The sequence below is a fragment of the Musca vetustissima genome, unplaced genomic scaffold (assembly GCF_032173495.1).
Source record: "Musca vetustissima isolate MV318-11 ecotype Yass unplaced genomic scaffold, APGP_CSIRO_Mvet_v1 utg3313, whole genome shotgun sequence".
NCBI lineage: Eukaryota > Metazoa > Arthropoda > Insecta > Diptera > Muscidae > Musca > Musca vetustissima.
The window spans coordinates 88,120-109,962 of NW_026887111.1; the positions used below are offsets into that span (position 1 = coordinate 88,120).

Here is a 21,843-nt window from a genome sequence, read left to right on the forward strand (position 1 = left end):
TTTTGGGGAAAATTTTTCAAAATGGACACTTTAAGCTAACACCAATAACTATGGCGATTTTCTCCGCTTGAACCCTTTTATACGGCCAGAACCAAACAGCATTTTCCCTCCTTTCCACATTTTCGCCAAATTTTCCGACGTTTATTTATTTTGTTTTGATGTATACCCAAACCTATTACACATTGACAGAGTTGTATTGATGCACGTTACGTGACTATCGCCACTAACTGTGATATCAGTTTTGCCAACTGTTCATATACAACTCACTTCGGAGCTTACCGTATCCGGCTCATTTTTTCCTGACCGGCAGCAAGCAAGCACAACTCATTGGAAAGTCGCTGCCGGTATTGTTGAAAAATTTAATTAAATTAAATAAGCATGCAACAAATATTTATCAAATTTTCAAACTTTTTCAGTCAAATTGAAAATGATGAATGAAAAGTAAAAAATTGTCTATGCAAATTGTATGCACAAGGATCTAAATGTGACATTTGAATTGAGAAAATATAAAAATGTATGAAAACAACAATATTTTCAGGAAAAATGGAAAACATCAATTAAAAGTTTTTTTTTTAGCTTGCGGATACCCTTAGGTAATGTTGGAATTGAATTATAATCCCAAAATTTCAAACGATTTATGTTCATTAATTTCGCTGGAATAAAGCGATATTTGAGCACAACAACGAGATATTCCAAAAAAAAAAACCAGTAAGGAAAGTAGTAAAGTCGGACGGGGCCGACTATATGATACCCTTCACCACTGTGGGTATATTAAACATATATTTTACACTCTTAATTTGATATTAGGTCGAGAAATTACTAAATTTGACAAAAAATATTGTTGGAGAATGTATTGAAGTTAAATGTAAGAAAATACTTTTGAAAAAATTCCGCGGTTTGTAGGAATCGTCACCGAATCGCTTATAACATATGGTTATCCTTAATGGCAGTTAAATATATAACTGTCCTTAATTCAAAATCAATGGATATCTGTCGCTCCAAAAATGTTAAATATTTCAAATATTTGTTTGCGCTTATAAGAGCATTCGGCTGCATTTTATATGACGTGAAATCGTAAAAAGGTTTGCTAGTCCACTTTTGTCTTAACCAACGCCGATATGATATCAAACCCATGTTCCGCCTGTAAATCTTATGTGTTCACGTGAGAATAAATATGTTATAATTCGAATTCTATGTGAAAGTGAAGATCACAATCGTTGTGTACATTATAAAAAACTTTTTTTGGCATATGACTGTGCGTTATTTTAGATTTAAGATCATTAGTAAAAAACATTTTTTTTATTTCAGGCAATTTAATGGTCAGTCAGATCAATTTGGATCAGCCCGTTATGTTTACAACGATTATATCAATGGCAAAGCAATGTATTGCGTGGTCACTCCAACGTGTGCGAAAAGAAATTTATTAAGAATTATTTCTACGTCAACATCACGGGTAGTACAGAGGTCGTCTCATTTAAGAATTTTATGATGGCAACCCTTTTTAATTTGGAACTCATCTATCAATTTTAAATAATATGAAAAATAAAAATTAATGTACAAATGTCGATTGGCTCATTTTCAATAAATTAAACAAAATATGTTTTCTAAAGCTGAACATTGCTCTCAAGATTTAACCATGGTTATTACATCTTATATTTATAAGTTTTAGAGGCAGTTAACATCAAAATATTTATAAATATAAATTATTTAGCAATTTTTGCCACTGAACACATGATACGCGTACATTTCAAAGGAAGAAATTTTCATCTAAATTTTGAAAGCATACTGACTGCATGAGACTACCTTATATAATTATGCCATGATTAAACCTATAAACCAGTAAGCTGTAAATGCTTTATTTTTGGTCAAGACAAACACTTCTTCAACTGAATTGGAAGTATCGCGGTCCATGTTAAAGGCCGTACCAGCTTCCCTCATATCATGTTAGTAAAAACTGGTCCATAAAAAAATCATGGCATAGTTTTAATGTTTTAAATGTTCCCAAAATGTATTCGTCAGTTTTTGCAAATATCCTGACCTGTAGTAAAAATGTGGATTTTTTTGATTCAACGTCAACATATTTATTGACATGAATTACTTTTTAATGACATATTTTTTGGAAAGTTTCCCATTCATAACGTTACCTAAAATTCAACGAAGCGTACAAAAATATTCAACTTCCCCATTATGGCAAAATGTTTTGTACGGCCGTATTACCGAAATACGTCGAATCCATTTTTCTTAGCGAACTAAACAAAATCGCGAAATAAAATTAAGAAATCATAAAATGTGTTCAAATATTTCATATTCTTATTGAAAAAAGTTTTATGTTTTGTTTCTTTTTTCAACAAAAGAAAAAAACAAAACTACGTTCTGTCATAGTTGAATTTTTTCAACTTTGAAAATTTGTACGTCGACGTATTTCGGTAACATTCATATAAATACATGTGTTCTACTTTTGTGGTGAAAAACGTCGAACGAGCTAGTTGAATTTTAGGTAAGGCTGTCAATCTAAAGGGTCCCATACACTATAAATCATGCCGTCATGCCGATGAATCCCTTTTTGTATATGTGAGATTGACTAGTGTATGGCAAACTCTTCAATCACTATTCCAAAAAATCGATTTTTGTTCCAAAAATTGCATTTTGAGTCGTAAATTCAGTTGTTTTTTTATTCCGTCACAATTTTATAATTTTTGTACACAAAATTAATTACTGAAAACTTTTAAAATGAGTATTATTCACCAGATTGATAGGGGTTCATTTTCAAAATCAAAACTATACATACATAAATAAACTTTCAAAAAATAACACATACTATGATAAATGCTGTACGGCATGATGTATAGTGTATGGGGCCCTTAAAAATATTCATTTTGAATGGCTCTACTACAATATTGTTCATGTTATTATTTGTTCTGTTCCCGTACTGCAAGAATCTAACAATTATTTGTTATTAAAACTCAATATTGGTCTATCCAATTTTTAGTTTTCTGGATCATTTACAGCCTTATTCTGAATGTCAATTCCACGTGAATTTACTCGCACTTCCCCTTCGTCTTATTCTGAATAACATTTTTGTGTGAATTTTTTCGCATTCTCGCTTTCGCCTTATTCTGAATGAAGTTCGAAAGCGAAAAAATCCGCTTTGGGGAAAAATGATGATGAAATTTTGTGCGAAATTTTTCGCTAATAAATTCAAAGTGAGTTGACTACAAAAAAATAAGTAATAAATATTTTTATGAAAAATATTAACACAATACTTATTCTATGACGATTTAGAATATTATAAATGATAGTAAGCAAATATTTATCTGGAAAACAGCAAATAGAATGCCTTTGGAAATCCTATTGATAATGATGCATACTGAACCAAATATTGCCAAGGAATGTATAAAGGTAATAATGAATATTTAAGTCGAGTTTGATGCATTTTGGAGGCGAAAAACAGATATTTTGGGTGAGGATCTGTATCTCAAGAAAAAAATTATAGAAAAACAAAATTTGCCTAATGAGCCGCTTAACAGTGAAAAACTTAAATAAAAATTATGAAACAAAAAAAAAATATTTTTTTTTTTCAAAATTATCGTTTGCATTATTTGAAGGAAGAAATAAAGGAGTAGGAGCATAACAGGCCACTTTAAGAATATCGAAATTAAATAAAAAGGCACACAATTATGTGCCTGTGTTTTTCCCATCATAAAAAAAATTTTCTTTTATTTGTAATCTATTGTAGTTGTTGTACCAAAATGCATCAAAACAATGAACAGCAGTTTCACATGTCATATTGTAGGTTGCCATATTTTCAAACTTTAATTAATTTTCTTTTAATTACAAAGCATTTATAATGCGGATTCTTGATATTTCACATTTATATTGTTATAAAGTTTAAACCACAATAACAAGTAACAATTTTTAATAAAATAATCAATAAATAAAATATTGAAAAATATTACACAATTAAATTACAATGGGGCAACACACATTACAACTTAAATTACAATATGGCAACACACATTACAACTTAAATTATAATATGGGAACACGTATCTTTTTTTCAACCACCATTTTCGAAAACTCGAATCCGCATCTCGCATTTTTTGCGTCTCCCTATTCATTCAGAATGAGGCGAGAATGTGAAAGCGAAAATTTTTGTATGTGCGAGATATCTCCCAGCCAATATCCAGAATAAGGCTGTTAATGTTGCGGTCAACTCCTTTAGGATACCATAATCTTTTTTTACGTCAGTATTTGGACCATCCTCATCTAAATATATAAAAAATTAATAACAAAACTGCGATCATTAAGCTCAACTTGAAAGAGAAAAAAACTGACTTAAAAATCATTTAAAAGACTAACATGCTAAACTTAAACAAAAAGCCAGAACGATAGCCTACGTAGAAAAGTTCTATGAGCACGAAAAAATTTCGGGGCCAAATTGTTATAATCCCTATCAAAAGTGTAATATTGGCAACGAAAAATAAAACTCCAAAAACGTTAGAATATTTTGAAATTTATTAAAGAAAGTTAATATAACAATTTTTAAAAAAATGTTTTTAAATAATAAAGAGCATTTATTTCCGTTTTTTTTCTTTTTGTTTGTAAAGATGTGACCAGCAAACATTTTTTCATACACAAATATAAGCTTTTGTTTTTGTTTTCCAGCAGAAATTAATTTCGTTTACGAATTAACTTCATCCAAAGTATGAGCCATCCAATCCGGTTCTGCTGCAGCAATTTTTTCTATAATTGAGTTGACCTGATAGCACAGCGATTGTATCTGACGATCCCACAATGGTAATACTTCACGTTTTTCAAAATGAACAATACCGCTGATTTGATCGATGTGCCCATTCATACGACCCTCAGTTATCATTTGCGAAGCAATATTTTCAGCCTTAGATGCGGGTATTTCTAGCAGAGCTCCCAATTCTACAAACGTTATGTTGTTATACAGCTTACTTGCCGACAAGAGATTATGCTCGAAAACAGCACGATCTAAAATCGATGACCCGTCAACGGTTGCCGCCTTTTGATGCGGTTGTAATAATGCTTCGAATTCCTGTAACTCGGAACGACGTATAATGCGATCCAAGTACATTTTCTCCAGAATCGAATAGGCAGGCAGTTGTTGGCAGCGTTCGTCTTTGAAAAGAGTGGCTAACATACGGGAACGTTGTTGTCCTGCAGAAGCCAGCACAGTACAAATGAGAGCTTTTTTCAGTGCAGTCATCCGTTCACCCTCATCGACAATTGTACGGTAGGAGAGTTCGTTGTAACGTTGGGCAGCTTCAATAAACTTGCGACGATAGTCAAGGACACGAGCATAGCAAACTTTGTACATGACCTTTGTAAGGAATAGTAGATTCAATTATAAAATCGCAACTTAATCCCGATAAACCAATTTACCTGTAACTCTTCACTATGTGTCTCAGCCTGATATAAAGACGCACGGTTTATGAAAAACTCAGCTTGTGCTGAATCGTTCTCCTCCAAAAAGAGACGTGCTATCTTCAAATAGGTCTCCAACTTATAGTCCACTGTATACTGTTTCTGCCCGGTCTCCAATGGTATACCGACTAGGACATTGGCAGCGTCACGCCATTGATGGTTACGTTCATATATATCCGCTAAATGCTGACGAATGCCAGCAACTTGTTCTTCAAAAGAGATTACTCGAGGTTGTACCTTGTCCAAGGTAAAATGCGACACAACTTTGGAAACATCATCGGGCAGCTTACTTAATTGTATGCCAACGTCATTCAATATCTGACGTGATATGACCAGACTAACATGTTCGTTAACAATTGCTTCAACAAATAATTTTAATGTATCGACCAGGTCATTGCCGGTATTGGTCAATACCATTTCCAATAATTGACGATACCGGTCGGTCTGTTCTTTGTGGGTGCCGGAAAAGTTGACCAAAGCCATTAGTTGGCTGCGTAAATTGTTGGCGCTAATAACCATTATCGGTTCTTATTGTTTATAGCACCCAAAATCCACAAAAACAATTTTATTTCCAAGGTGTTGTATCCTTCCGGAACGAATAAGTTCAAATAAATTAGTTTGTGAAAAGAACGGTCGGAACTAGTTTGAAATGATAAATCATAAAGGAGACAGAAGAGAATGACCAACATATTGCGTTGTGTTTACGAATGAGTGTGAGGTATATAGCCGATATACAATCAGCTGATAATTGCTTTGTTCCTGTACAGTTAATAAAAAATAGGCATGGAATAATTATGGAAGTTAGTCTCATTTGAGAAATTGAAATTAAATAAAATTTATTTTCTAAAGCTGCACATTGCTCTCAACATTTAAACATGGTTGTTACAACTTATATTTACAGGTTTGAGAGGCAGGGAACTTCAAAATATTTATATATACAAATGATTTAGCAATTTTTTGCAAACATTAATAGTATGTTTGTGTTGTCAAATATTTGAATGATCAAAAATATCAATTCCAATGCATATATGTCAAATAAATCCTCATAAAGAAGGTTAACCCGGCAAAAAGTTCTAATGCCGTTTATGTTAAATTTAACTCGATTAAATCTACTTAATATATGGATCTGCACGAAATCCTATGCAAAATCGAGAAAATTTCAAATACAATCCTGTTTTTGTACCAAAAAATTATCGCTTCTCCTTAAAGTATACTTTATACTTTAAAATTAGTTAATATTTAAAATAAATTCCTAAAAAAAGTATGTCAGCTGCTGAAAATTTTATTTTTTTAATTTATAATAAGTATTACTATAATTTAAAACATTTTTTTAATGCATTTCTGACCGAATGAAGAGCAATTCCTATCAAAATTTTGAAAATTGCCACAGAAATTAATAAAGCAGTGTTATTTATATGTTTACGTAAAATAATAACAACTGACAAATGCAATGCACAAATCCACAAATAGGATTTAATATTTCGATTTACAAATCGAGTCGAAGCTAAATCGATATAATTTCAAATACAACCCTTTGGCACCAAAAAACAAAAAACAATCACATTTCCTAAAAGTAAGCTTCATAATACGTTTAAATTAAAAATTGTAACGTAACTAAAAATATAATGCCAACTGAAAATAAAAATATATATAATGCTTGTTACTATTGGACTGTTCATGGTAGAATTATAAAAGGTAGGATATCTTTAGTCAAAAAAAAAAAAAAAAATACACTTCTACGTTGTGGGTTATAAAGTCAGAATATATAAAAACACATGCAACAAGTCGTCATTTGACACATATTTATCATTTTGCCAAAAACGCGAAAAATAAATGAAATGACAGGTTTTATTTTCAAAATCGAGTTGGGAATATGTTCACAAATCATAAATTTATTCTTACCAATTTTGTAAAATTCATCTTGAAACAAATGGAATTTTGAATTTATTTTCAATATTTTTCACACATTTTGAATATGTCTGGCATAACAAGCCACAATATGCAAAAAATTGTAACCTATAAGTTGCCATTGCCCTTTTTTGAATAATTGTACCATGTTAACCCGGTAAAAAGTTCTAAAGTAAATGCCGTTTTAGCAGGGAATAATGCGAAAAGTTGCCACATTTCCAAATGTGGCAACATATTTCATTTGCATTTTGTTCATTCATTCGTAAACAATGGTCATTCTTGGCAATTTTGCTTTGAGTCTCTTTTCTACTAGCCTATCTCCAATATTCGTAGAAGGTGGAACGTTATTAATTTCGATGGGTTCAGAGTACGAGCTTCGACGAAAAGGAAAGGACGGAAAAAAACTTTTTAATGAGTTTGTTTTTGTATTATTAAAATATTAAAAAAGGGATATAATTTATCGGAATACAAACTACTAAAATTCGGTGTGAAAATTTGGATTACCCTGCCGGCCATTAAGGCCATAACTTTGTTTTGAAAATTTTCAAGGTGCATAATAGTTGATGTTTGTATCTATTGTTTGTTGTTGGTGCTTGACAACATATACAACAAGGCAGCCAGGCCGTAGCGTGAGTAGTGTTGTTGTTGGTGTTGTCACAACATTCTGCTTCTCTACTCATTACCTCCACAACAACAACATAACACCATAATTATAACCAACTAGCAAGCGGCTACAAGAAGAAAAGAAAGCAATGGGTTATGACCTACATCGTTTCCAGGGCGAGGTCGACGAGGAATTAACATGTCCAATATGTTCCGGTGTGCTGGAGGAACCCTTACAGGTATGTATATAAACTGGTTGTCTCGTTTTTTTTCGATACCGAGCATCTAAATACATTTCTATATATGTGCTACTAGGCGGCAATGTGTGAGCATGCATTTTGTCGTGCATGCATAAATGAGTGGCTGTCTCGCCAACCAACATGTCCTGTCGATCGCAACTCTTTAACGACAGCAAATTTAAGAGCAGTTCCAAGGATATTAAGAAATCTATTGGCAAGGTAAGTTAATGGGGCAAGTCAACGTATTTCAATACAATTGAAATACCTCGTTATGCTGATATAAATTCTATTTAAAATATATTGTTGCATTTGATAATATATACAATTTTTCTTATAGGCTGTCCATAACCTGTGATAATGCTGCACACGGTTGCACATTGGTACTAAAACTTGATGCACTTAATGCACATCTAGAAGAATGTGAACACAATCCAAAAAAGCCATTGCCATGTGAAAAAGGCTGTGGCATTGTTATACCAAAAGATGAGCTCAAGGATCATAACTGTGTACGGGAACTGCGTGCCATGATATTGACACAGCAACAGAAAATGGTCGAGTTCAAAACGGAAATATCTGATCAAAATTTAACCATAAATGAATTGAAGCGTGAAGTCCAGCTATTTAAAGATTTTATGCGTGCTATGCGTGTTTCCAATCCAGCTGTGCGTGCTATTGCCGATCAAATGGAACGTGATGAAGTTATTCGTTGGAGCAGTACATTGTCTCGGGCACGTGTAACACGCTGGGGTGGTATGATTTCAACACCTGATGATGCACTACAGGTGGGTTTTGGAAAAAAATTACTGTTAATATATATTTCTAATTATATACTATAAAATTTTAGATGATGATAAAACGGGCTTTGTCGGAATCTGGTTGTCCCCCGCACATCTTAGACAACCTAATGGAAAATTGTCATGAGCGACGCTGGCCCCGTGGTTTGAGTTCTCTAGAGACAAGACAAAATAATCGCCGCATTTATGATAACTATATTTGTCGGCGGGTACCAGGTAAGTGTAAACTATTTATAGGAGTTCACTTGGAGAATGTTTAACAAATATGAAAAATATATATAAGCTAAAAAAGGTAATGTTTAACTCAGAAAACATCCGTCATATAAAACTAATCCTCAGTCATGGATATTTTCTTAATTTATAGGTTCAGTATGGTTCTGAGATGTTTCATTTCATTATTAAAAAAAACTTCCCACGATTAGTCCAAGTTGTTGTGCGGCTGAGTTGCCAACCCTATCCCTTCCCTGATATTTGATATTTATCTCTATCTTTTGTGCATATGTTTGTAATATGCAAAAGAAAACGAAATAGACCCAGGGATATTTTTGAGAATATGCATAGAATCACTTTCTGCTTCCGTCCGTCAAAATTTTTTACCACAATAGTCGAACGATTTGGAAAATAATCGAACATTTTTCTTTTCTCGAATATAAAGAGGTTATGTGGTTTTCTTGTTTTCTTTAACAAAAATACACGTTTATCTGTAATTACAATCGGTTATTTTTAAATTTTTATTCATTTTTGAAGCCGATAATTATTTTTAAATAAAAATATCCAATGTCGGGTAATGTGGACCACTATAAAAAAGTGGGACATTTTCATGAGGACGATCGAAACAAGGACGCATTTAATATAGGTATTCTATCCTCTGAAAACTCGATATCCGAAATTTTAGGTGCCTCGGTTGGATAATGTAGCAAGGACCTTCAAAATACCGCAAATTAGGTGGTACCCTTAAACTATTCCAAAACATGGATCCATATATTTTTGCATTCATTGTTACCCAAGAGTGCAATAAATTGAAATTTATCACAATTAATCCACAACCTACCTTTAACATACTGATCCTTATTACCCACACTTACTGGTCCACATTACCCGCCAAGTTATTTTTATTTGAAGTTTAGAGTTTTTTGAAATATAATGCAATAACATTTTTATGGACAAATATATATACTTTTTGACCTGGAATATAATATATGAAAACAATTTGTTTTTATTTTTTATCGTTGTTACGCGTACAATATAAAAAAAAGAAAATGGTGGTCCACATTACCCGAAGTTACTCTAATATCTGAATGAGATGAAATTTGACACAGGTCATTTACTTGCTCAAAGGACTGACCCTTTGCACAAAAGAGCGCAACGTATCGAAAAAGTGAAACGATATAATTTTTAGTGGAGAAATTTGGTACTCAATAAGAACACATTACAAAATTTTGGCGATCTATCTCAATTCGTTTAGAGGCTAGAGTAATTACAAGAGACAGAATTTTACGCATATATATATATAATTTATAGGGTCGGAAATAATTATTTCGAAAAACAAACTTAATATAGCCTCCATACTATGGTGGAGGTCCATCTTCTTGTCAATGTCCAATTTTATGCAATGGTCCTTCAAAAATGCAAGGTCTGTTGGGGTGCATCTCTTGAAAATAGCCAAAGTGGTAAAGGGTATCTTATAGACGGCCCCGTCCGGCTTTACTACTTTCCTTACTGGGTTTACACAGTATTTTAGGATGATCACAATGGAAAATATATATCCGAGTGGAGCACATCCTTTAACCTAGTGTGGTAAAGAAAATATTAATATCTGCTTTAAAAAATTGTGTTTTTATTTTTCACAAGTAATGTAGTAATTCCAAATTTCTTTTTTTTCTCCTTACATTTCAGGCAAACAAGCTGTATTAGTTCTAAGTTGTGATAATGCCCATATGTCTGAAGATGTTATGGTCGAGCCTGGTCTTGTTATGATATTTGCTCATGGTGTAGAATAAAACGGTATAGATTAAAAAAAGAAGAAGAAAAAAAACAAAACCCCCATTCTATGAATTTTTGTCAAATGAAATGTTATACATCGTCTTTGATGCGCTTCACAATTTACTACCTTACTACTCCTATAGATATAAATATAACTATGTATTTTCCGCTACATTAGATATGATGTTCGTTCTTCTTCGGTCGTAGTGTCATTGTGCAAACGAACAATGATATCGAAATAACTACTATAATTATTAAAAAAAAACATTTTCCGAAATATAGAAATATTCATATAAGAAGGCGACCTCTCATTTGTACCATGATTTTAACACGTATCCATGACTTGCTTTTATTACTTAGTAAAATAATTTTATTTGGAATTTGGCCTTAATAAAATTCAATGTGTGATTTTGCTTGTGTTTAGTAGTTTATATTTGTTATTGTCTTTTAACTTTTTTCTCATTAGTTGTATTTTTCGCATATATGTCAAAATTAGTAGTTCACATCGATATATTTTAAGTTAATTCCTTTTGGTTTAGTTTTACATGATTCCAGCACCTTAAAGTGTGATGTGTGAATTTGTGCGAATTTATAATTGCATTACATTATAATTAATTATAATTGTTATATATATACGTATATGTTTAAGATTATCGATTATAACTGCCTTTGTTTTTGTTTTTTCATATAACTATTCCATTAGTTATTCTTATCGCACTTTTCATTTCTGTTTATTATTTTTATTATTATTTGATTTCCATTCATCAACATCATCATATGCATACTGGCTCATTTTTCCTATTAGTATGCTATTATTATTCGCCATCAAATATTATGTGACTTGTATAAAATAATAACAATAATAAAAATTTATCATTTTATTTTCAAATGTATGTATGTGTATTCAAGTTTGTTGCAAAATAAACTGATAATAATTATTGTCCTGATGAAAAATAAATACTATATGTAAGAGAAAATATGGAAAAACATTTCGATGTGTATTTATTTAAAATTACATAGTCAATTAAAAATTCACTTAACCACAGTGAACCAAATCATTTAAAATTTAAATAATTATGATAATGATTATTGTCAATGTGGCTGGGGAGACAGTCATTGGGCGAATGACACACTGTTCGTTTTGGACCGTATATTCTAATAAACGGGAAACGAACAAAGCGACGATGTGGGAAATTTCCAATTAATCGATCTCAATGGAAAATAACTTGTGTGTAATTTATTTTTCTTTTTAAATAAATTATTAAAAACAGCTTTTTAACTGAACATCAGTGGCGGGATCCGAATAATGTCATATATTCCACAGAAATAAGTCAATACACACCCTTATTCGGACCATAAATTTACCGTGATTTTTTCGCTCTTCCCTTTAATGTTATTCGGAACCAGAACTCGCAGCGATGTTTTCGCATTTTCACTTTGTTGTTATTGTTGACCTGTGATATGTTAATTCTTGTAGATTTTCTTAATTATTTTTGATTTATTTTTATTTTCCAATATTTCGACTTCAGGGAAATACTATAAACATACTTAAATACTTGTATGTATAAAACTTAATTAATTACACAAATCTTACGGTTATGAAAAAAGCAACCGATTTTTATCACCGTCTATGCTAAACCAAGTTTCTCTTCGTCTGTGCCTATGAACTATGTTTCCGTAAATATGTGCACAGTGGTCCGTGTCAGTCTTATAATTCATTCTCTTATCGTTAGGTGCATTTATTATTATAGTTCCGTTCCAGAACCTACTCAAGTTTTGCTACCTTTTACTCGAAAACCGTTCATGAACCTCAAAACAAAATGGCGTTCTCTTTGTAAACTTTTTACTCGAGAAATTTGGCCGAGTAAAAATGGTAAACAGGAATGCCTACTTCTGATTGGCTGTTATGTTGATTTTGAAGTATTGCCATCTAATTTTGGCATATTTACTAGATTTGCGTTCCCTTTTCAAATTATTTTGTACTCTGAGAGCGATTTTGACATGTTTCCCTTTAATCACTTTACTATTAACAGCCTTACATAAAATTCAACTAACTCGTTCGACATTTTTCACCACAAAAGTAGAACACATGTACTTATATGAATGTTACCGAAATACGCCGAATGTACAAAATATCAAGTTGAACAGTTTCAACTTTGACAGAACGTTTTTTTCATTTTTTTCTTTTGTTGAAAACAAAACATTATGGAAATTTGAAATTTCGAATGTAAACTAAAAATATGTGGATTAATTTAATAAATTGTCAATTTTTTTGCAGTTTATATTATTAGCTTGAAGATATGGATTCGACGTATTTGGGTAATACATTTTGCCATAGTGGGGAAGTTGAATATTTTTGTACGCCCCGTCGGATTTTAGGTAACGTTGTAAAAAAGCACTGGAACAGACCATATGTTTAACATTTCGTATTTATGTGTACGAAAAATACTAAACGGCACTAGATTTGGTACAATTAGGATTTGGGTGAACGGAGAGAGCTGGAAATCTAAAATTTCTAATATAGATATGGAAGCATAGTACTTATGTGTACTAAATTTTACTTTATTTGGTACAACTTGATTATTGGAAAACGGATAGAGCTGGACTCCAGATTTTTGGAATACAAATTCCTGTTTGAGTATAGGATTGAGGTAGTTTAGGAAATTCTTAATTATAGAAACAAAAAGTACTAAATGGTACCAAATAGTTTGCAAATTGTTTTTGCGTGAACGGATAGGGCTGAGATTCTGAAATTTTGAATTAGTATTACAGTTAGAGTGCAGGATTAAGATAAGTCAGTAGCTTGGAAAATTGGTTATTATGTGTACTAAATGGGACAAAATTTGGTACAATTTGGATTAGAATTAACGGATAGAGATGGAAAACTTAAGATTGGAAGGAAAATTACAGAATTAAGGTTCTTTTGGAATTTCGTAGTTATGGACAATTAATTGTACTAAATATGGTACAATTCGTTGTCTGTTGTTGTAGTAGCCCTATTGCTTTTACACAATGGGATGAGGTGACAGACGTTGGCCGAGTAAGACTCGGGTCGTTTCGGATCGTAGACCCCTCTGTCGTGGAAACGATTCGTTGTCTGTGACCGGGAATTCTAAAATTTGAAATTAAAATTAAGGTTGGAGAGTAGGAAGGGACATGGAGATAGTTTTAAAATGAGTAATTATGTGTGCTAATGGTACTAAGTTTAGTACAATTTAGATTTGAGGGAAATGGAGAAGAACAATAAAATTACTGTTATGCGACAGGATTGAGGCATTGTTGGAAATTCGAACTCATAAGTACGAAAAGTACTAAATGGTACTAAATATGGTAAAATTGACATCTATGTGAACGGGTAGGGCTGGTATCCTAGAAATTATGATTAAAATTACTGTTGCAGTGTGGAATTGAGGCAGTTTTAGAAACTCGTACTTACGTCTATGAAAAGTAATAAATGGTACTAAATTTGGTACAACTTTGATTTTGGTATCCGTTCACCAAAATCAAAGTTGTACCAAACTGGAATCTTTAAATACAGACTTAAGGTTATTATTGGAGTGCATGTAACAGACTGGTTCATGCGAGAATGGTACATTGGTGTTTGGCTGCGGCTTAGCTCGCCGAATGGGTAGGTTCTTCTCTCGCTGGACTGCACATATAAAATTTCGTTGTACCATGCTTAATTTTTTTTTAACGGAAATTTAAATTTAAAAATGATCGAGAAAAAGCAAATTAAAGTAAATCAGATGCATTTAAATATAAACCACATTTTCATAATTCAATTCAAAATGAACACAGTTCAGATTTCCATTCTTGTGAGGTTTGGATGTTGATCCTCAATGGCTTTGCCCACCCCATATGACTTATTCAGTCATCCATGGTATTTTCATGCCATTTATATAATTTTGAAAATACCCCATATACACTTTTCTACCACTATCTAAGACATATTCAACCCATTATTGAATATAAAATCAACACATTTTATTAAATTTATATTTTGGTTCAAAAATTAATTATTACTTCTAAATTATGCTTCATTTTTATTCAATTAATTTTATGTTATAATTTTGTATTAACCTTATTTTTTTATCAGCAATATTTTACTTAATAATGATATATATATATTTTTTTTAACATCAATAATCTTATATTAATATTAAATTAGTATTAGTATTAAATTTCCATTATTTATCTTATGTACATATTTTTTTTTATTTTTTATTTATGATAATAATTCATTCGTAACTCTCTCATTTTAAAAGTAGTCTTTAAGATTTATGTTGAAGTATAATTAATTTTCTAAATATTAATATATTATGTAGATTTTTTTTTTTAAATTTATAATATTATTAATCGCATTTTTTTATTTTTTTAAAATTTCCATAAATTATTTCATGATTATATCAAATATTTCATGAATACCCTTAATGTTGTATAACAGTAAGGAGAAATCAAACGCCTCAAACTATACTTTGAAAATTAATGTTCTTCCAATGTAAAATTCTAGAAAATACTAGGTGACCTTACTTTTCTATCATTTGGTTACCTTGTATTTACTCGGGATATCGGTGCCTCCATCTCTATTTCATGGTTGCAGTTATTACTGCAAATGCAAGTATTGATGTCGCCTTGATGTGGTACTGTGATCTTTGCCACGATATCCTAATAAGACAAATTTGATTTGTAAAAAAAATTATACCTCCTAAATATCACTAAACACCAAAAGTAATAATTTTTTTTGATAAAACTGCTTACCCGAGATTGCAATATTTTCATTTATCGTTATATATAAATTTTTACTAATCAGTGTGATTTTATTGCCCAAATTTAGCACTAAAAATAAATGTTGTCAGTATTACACAACTGATATAAAAAAACTAATAATTTTGGACTTCACCTTTACTTCTAACTTCTCTGTTCGAGTACGAAAAACTGAATATCCAAGGTGACTTTGAAATTGTAAAAACTCACATGTTGGAGTTTTTCCTTAGTTCTAAAAGGGTAACATTTTTCCAACTGTGTTGGATCCTGTCTTACTTTAGTGTCCAGCATCACATGTAGGGGGCAGAATTAATAGCATATTCAGAGGCCTTGATTTATGATATTATTCATTTATAAATAACAACAATTGGTTCCAATTATTCATATATAAATAAAAACAATCGATTAATCGTGGATGTTGGAACCAATCTATAAATAACAGATTTGATTATTTAATAAAACGATCATTCATTACATCGAAGTTTTTCCTTTGTACTGAAAATCGTACAACTTCCTATCGAACCATTATGTGTAATAACGCCATCCTGAAATAAAGGTTCATTAATCGACCACAGAATCCCTAATGCTGTTTATTTACATTTGTAGCTGCAGTGTATAAAAAGGAAAATATTAATCAACAAAAGAACACATCGCTGTGTATAACTCGTCGAGGAAACAAGTGAAACCGAAAAGCGCTCGCGTTGAAAAAATAAAAAAGTGTTAAAGATCCAAACCAACCAAAGAAACTGTAGTGCCTGATCAACTCGATCACAAACAATAGTGTTTTTTCTGTTTAAAAAACAGAAAATCTATGCTTTTATTTAAAATAGAATTAAATCTATCAAAACAGTGCCGTGAAATTTCAATTAAAAAAAAAGATTTTAAAATAAAACAATCAAAAACTGTGCCGTGACATTTTAAGGTGTTCCCAATATCAATGTGCAGAAATATTGAAATACAAAAACAATAGATTACATGTGCCCACCAATAACTTTCATTAAAAACGTTTATTAAATTTAACTAAATTCATCAAAATTCATCAAATTTTTCCATTTCATCTTTTCCAAAAAATTCGTTAAACGGTATCGTGAGTGGCGTGCCTAACGGTAAAAGTGAGCGTCTATCGCTATCTCGCTCGCGCGGCGACCGGTGGTAGTGATAGAACAAAATCAGTACAGTGCTTTCAAACAATTCTACTTTACATGCTTAATCAAAATTCAAAATTAACAATAACCAATTCATAAATTACTCCATCTAACATCTTTGGCCATTATAATCAAATTTCGCCCACCATTCATCTAACATTAAGTGCATCAAACCTAATTTTAATTTATACAGTGCTAAAACAAATCAGTACAGTGCCTTCAAACAATTCTACTATTCATAATTAATCAAAATTCAAAATTAACAATAACCAATCCATAAATTAATTCATCTGACATCTTTGGCCATTATACACAAATTTCGTCCACCATTCATTTAACATTAAGTGCATCAAACCTAAACTTTAATTTATTTTTCCCAAAAAACAAAAGAAGAAAAAAGTATAATTGCAATTTTAACCAAGCAGGCGTGCTTAACGGTCCTGTGCGCGTCTATTGCCATCTCCCTTGTGTACCCAGTGCTTCTTTCGGCGTAGTGGTAGCGTCACTTCTTACACAATTAAGAAAAAGTAACGGAAAGTGAAATGGAGGAGGGAGTTAACGTCCCCCCTCCACTTGCAAGGCCTGACAGCAGGCAAATTGTCAAAAACAGGGACAGAAGCCGAAGCAGCAGCAGAAGCAATTCCGCAAAAAAACCACGTCCTGATGCGGGTGACAACAATATTGCGGATTTAAGAATCAATACATCCGGGAAAACAGCAAACATGGACAATTCGTCAAGTAATTCAATTTCATCAATTCAAATAATACCGCCCAGTCAACAGGTGAGTGACAAACCTGCAAACAATTATAGCTATAGATACGATCGAGACCATAAGGGACCATTTGTGGTCTATATCGACAAAGCTGATGCCGCAAACAAATTTATGCCCATAAATACCATCTCACTGGCCAGGCTCTGCAAACAACTAGGTTTACCAGGTATATTGGAAATAACCAAAATAGGTTTCGCCAGAGCCAAAATTACATGTCGCAATGGATTGGAGGCGAACATCTTAGCCAGCAGCCAAGCTCTGAGAAACGAAGGCTATATCGGCAAGATATTCGCTCACTTTGTGTCAAAAATAGGAGTTATTTTTGGAGTTCCACTGGATCTCACGCAGGACGAACTGTACCATGCCATCCAATCTGATGTAGAAATTCTTAGCGTCACCAGGATGAATAGAAGGGAAAAAGGGGAAATGGTGCCTACCCCTAGAGTTAAAATTATGTTCAGAGGCTTGGAAATGCCCAAAAGTGTAAGATTCTTCGAATACACCAAAAGAGAAGTTAAGCACTTCATTGCATTTGGACAGTGCTACAAATGTTACCGTTTCAATCACTTCGCGGACCATTGTAAGCAAAAGCGTGAACTTTGCAAAAAATGTTTCACCGCACACGCGGAAAACGCCAACTGTGCTGAAATAATTCAATGCCCAAATTGCAAAGGACAGCATTCTCCTCTAGACAAGAGCTGCCCGGCCAGAAAAGAAGCATACCAAATGAAAAAAGTAATGACAATTGAAAACCTAACGCAGGGCGAAGTTAAGCGGAAATACCCACAACTCTTCAATAACAAATTCCATTTACTAGAAGACAATCCGGAAGTAACCTTTCCACCTCTACCCAACAAAAGCGCTAAAACCATAAATAATGGCAGCAAGCAGGATCTCCAAAACAACACTACAGAATCAGCCAAGCAACTACACGCCCTTAACTCCTTCGCCAAGGTGGTGAAAAACAATCAAAACAGATTGAGAGAGGAAGCCAATGCAAAAAAGACTATGCAAGAATATCAAAATGCCCTTTCCTCGGAAGAAATCTTTATTGCTCCTAATGGCGTTGCGCTAAACAACGCGAATAAGGTGACGGAGCTAGAGAGATTTCTAACCGAAATAGAAAAGGAGATAAATGCGATTGCTGGCACTAACGATAGCACCTTATCCAACAGTCAATTACGAATTCTAAACGCCCTCAAAGAAAAAATCACAAATCAAATAATTAACTTACATACGTTCATAATTAGCAACAGTTTGCAGGACAAATTGGAAGCTAATCAAGTAAGTGATTAAGCTCATTCTTTATTTCTTCTACCATACATCCTTATTATGATTTTACTTCAATACAATATCCAAAGCGTTAGCAAAAAAGAAAACAAAGATGTCCTAGAATTATTTTTAGAAAACAACAACATTGATATTGCAGGTCTCTCCGAAACATGGGTCAAGGATAATACAAATGCCAGTTTTTGTCACTATAATTTTGTCAGCAAGGCCAGAGCTGATGGCTACGGTGGCGTAGGCCTGCTGATCAAAAGAGGTATCAAATTCAGCCTAATAAACACAAACCCTGACTTTGAAATTGTAGGAGTTAAAACACTCAACCTACAACAAAACCTCAATATTTTTTCAGTTTACATTCCACCAAACCAGCGTCGTGATGCATACCAAACTGTGGTGAAAAATATCTTTGAAACAGCAAGTGAATTAACTGGCACAACTATAATCATGGGAGATTTCAATGCTAAATCAACAGACTGGGGCAACTCAGTAACGGATCTATATGGGAATATTGTTGCTCAAAATGCAGAAGAAAACAGTTTTTACTGTCTTAATACTGGTGCTTACACCTTTTCAACTAACAGTTCGCAGTCGGCAATCGATTTGTCTTTCATCAACCAAGCAAATATCCAGGTCAGTTGGAAAACCATCAATTTCAAAATTTCAAACAGTAACCATCTCCCCATACTTATCAGCCTTCAAAACATCCCAAACAATCCCAAAAAAAGCAAAATTATGCTCACACATCAGGTACTTAACCAAGTAAACAATATGGAGGTAGGGAAGAATTTATCTGACTTTTACGGAAATATAAATAACATCATCAAAAATTGTACCATTTCTCTTGACCCAAGGAACAGATTTGTTCCCAAACCGTGGTGGGATGACGAAATCAAGGCTTTATACGACGAACGCACGGCTGCCAGAAGATTGTATGAAGAAACCAGACTGTGGACGCATGCTTTGGAGTTAGGAGAAGTGGAGAGAAAGCTTTATAGGAAAATCGAAAAGAAAAAGCGTAGAAACTTCAGGAAACTACTAAGCCAGCTCACCAACCCTTGTTCCAGTAAGGAAATGTGGTCCAAGCTAAAGAACATCAAGAAGTATGGAAAAACAAAGCCCATAAATAACGCATGGGACGACAGCCAAAAAGAAAAATATTTAGACTTCATAGTGCAGTCTACGGCAGCCAACCCTTCGGAGCAACCACCCTCGTTCGGAAACATCATAAGTGAAAGGCCAGCTTTACAATCAGCTACATTCGAGCAATTCTTAGCATCAAGAAGCCCCACCTCAGCTGCAGGCCCCGACAGAATCACATATCAAATGATAAATTCACTGAACCAAAATGAAAAGCAGAAATTTTTTGACGTACTCCTGGAAATTTGGAACAAGGGTGAGTTTCCGGAAACATGGAGAAGGATTAGGATCTCCCCTATCCCAAAAAAGGGCAAAGACCTCAGTTTGGTGGAAAATTACAGGCCTATAGCACTAATGTGCACTTCCCAAAAAATTCTAGAAAGTGCAATCAAAGAACAAATCTTAAATCACGCTGAGGAAAATTCAACAATACCAGCAAGGTCATATGCTTTCAGACCGGGAAGATCAACAACCACCTGTATTAACGATGTTATAAATACTATTAATTTCCATAAAAGAAACGGGAGATATGTGGTGGCTGCATGTATTGACGTGGAGAAAGCCTTTGACAACACCAGCATCACCAAACTGGCGCTCATTTTATTCCAAAAAGGTTTTAACACACACATTATCAAATGGATTGTTGACGGCATGTCAAATAGACAAGTTGAATTAGGAAATAGTGTCAGGACGGTGAAAAAGGGTCTGCCGCAAGGTAGTGGGCTCAGTCCAATACTCTTCAATATTTATACATCCTCGCTGCATGTAATCGTTGAGCCTGGAATTGAACTCTTCCAATTTGCAGACGACTTCTTCCTGGTGTGTCAGGATAAAAACTTTGAAAAAGCAAGAAACTTACTGGTAGAAAGCATCATGAAACTCCATAGTGAATGCTCCAAACTGTCCCTGAGCTTCAACATGGAAAAAGTTAACGCCATCCACTTCTCGAAGAGACCTAGAGAACTCAACATTTCAATTAATGGTACCGCCATCAACCAATCCTCAAACATCAAGTATCTGGGCCTAATTATATCAGCCAGTGGTACGGCAAGGGTGCATATTGATAATGCCACAGAAATGGTAAACAAGAATAACAGATTCCTGGAAATTCTAAGTGGTTGTACCTTTGGCATATCGCCGGCCAAGGCAATACACTTTTACAAGGCTTTTGCAAGAGCCAAGTTAGAATATGGAGCTACTGCTCTATCAAATCTAACCAAAACGTCAGCAAACAAAATTAAAACGTGCACACAAAAGTTTTTAAGAAAATCACTTGGCCTTATAAGATCAACACCTACGCCTATAATCTACCACCTAGCTGCCGAACTTCCCCCAACATGGAGGTTTCAGTTAGCCACAGCCAAAGAACTTTTAAAAACCAAGGCCTTCAATCTTCCCGGTCTACAATATGCGACAAGCCTCTCAGCAGGTAGTACAAGTTATTCTATGGTATATTCCAGATTTCAAGATATTATTGATGACGTGGCAACAACCAAATCAGTCCCAACACCATGCAAACTTCTAGCCACACATACCGATTTTTTCAAGGGGATAGTCAAAAGCAAAGCAGGCGCTAACCAAGACGTAATTCAACAACTTATAAAACAAAGACTGGCTGAACTTCAAGAATCAGGTCACCATGTATTTTTCACGGATGGATCAGTGACGAATAGCTGCTCTGGCGCAGCTTTTCTCCATCTAGACAGTGGCGCTACTCACGCATTTTACACAAATAAAAGATTATCTTCAATGTCGGCAG

At 33.4% G+C, this 21,843-nt stretch overlaps 2 protein-coding genes across 2 annotated transcripts; one reads left to right on the plus strand and one right to left on the minus strand.

The window, feature by feature from the left end:
* Positions 1 to 4,674: 4,674 nt before the first annotated feature.
* On the minus strand, positions 4,675 to 5,986 carry LOC133334672 (COP9 signalosome complex subunit 4-like). Its single transcript, XM_061543004.1, has 2 exons — positions 5,410 to 5,986; positions 4,675 to 5,347 (listed from the first exon to the last, which is right to left on the minus strand). Exons 1-2 carry the CDS (start codon positions 5,968 to 5,970, stop codon positions 4,682 to 4,684), a joined length of 1,227 nt encoding a protein of 408 aa, XP_061398988.1. The 5' UTR covers positions 5,971 to 5,986; the 3' UTR covers positions 4,675 to 4,681.
* Positions 5,987 to 8,080: 2,094 nt separating this feature from the next.
* On the plus strand, positions 8,081 to 11,014 carry LOC133334671 (E3 ubiquitin-protein ligase NRDP1-like). Its single transcript, XM_061543003.1, has 5 exons — positions 8,081 to 8,201; positions 8,278 to 8,420; positions 8,539 to 8,983; positions 9,046 to 9,211; positions 10,892 to 11,014. Exons 1-5 carry the CDS (start codon positions 8,112 to 8,114, stop codon positions 10,993 to 10,995), a joined length of 948 nt encoding a protein of 315 aa, XP_061398987.1. The 5' UTR covers positions 8,081 to 8,111; the 3' UTR covers positions 10,996 to 11,014.
* The last annotated feature ends 10,829 nt before the right edge of the window (positions 11,015 to 21,843 follow it).

Coding starts and splice junctions, on each gene's coding strand:
- LOC133334672 (XM_061543004.1), bottom strand. CDS start 5,970: ATGGTTATTAGCGCCAACAATTTACGCAGCCAACTAATGGCTTTGGTC. Junction 5,348..5,409: donor CACATAGTGAAGAGTTACAG/GTAAATTGGTTT, acceptor TTCCTTACAAAG/GTCATGTACAAAGTTTGCTA.
- LOC133334671 (XM_061543003.1), top strand. CDS start 8,112: ATGGGTTATGACCTACATCGTTTCCAGGGCGAGGTCGACGAGGAATTA. Junction 8,202..8,277: donor TGCTGGAGGAACCCTTACAG/GTATGTATATAA, acceptor ATGTGCTACTAG/GCGGCAATGTGTGAGCATGC. Junction 8,421..8,538: donor TTAAGAAATCTATTGGCAAG/GTAAGTTAATGG, acceptor TTTTTCTTATAG/GCTGTCCATAACCTGTGATA.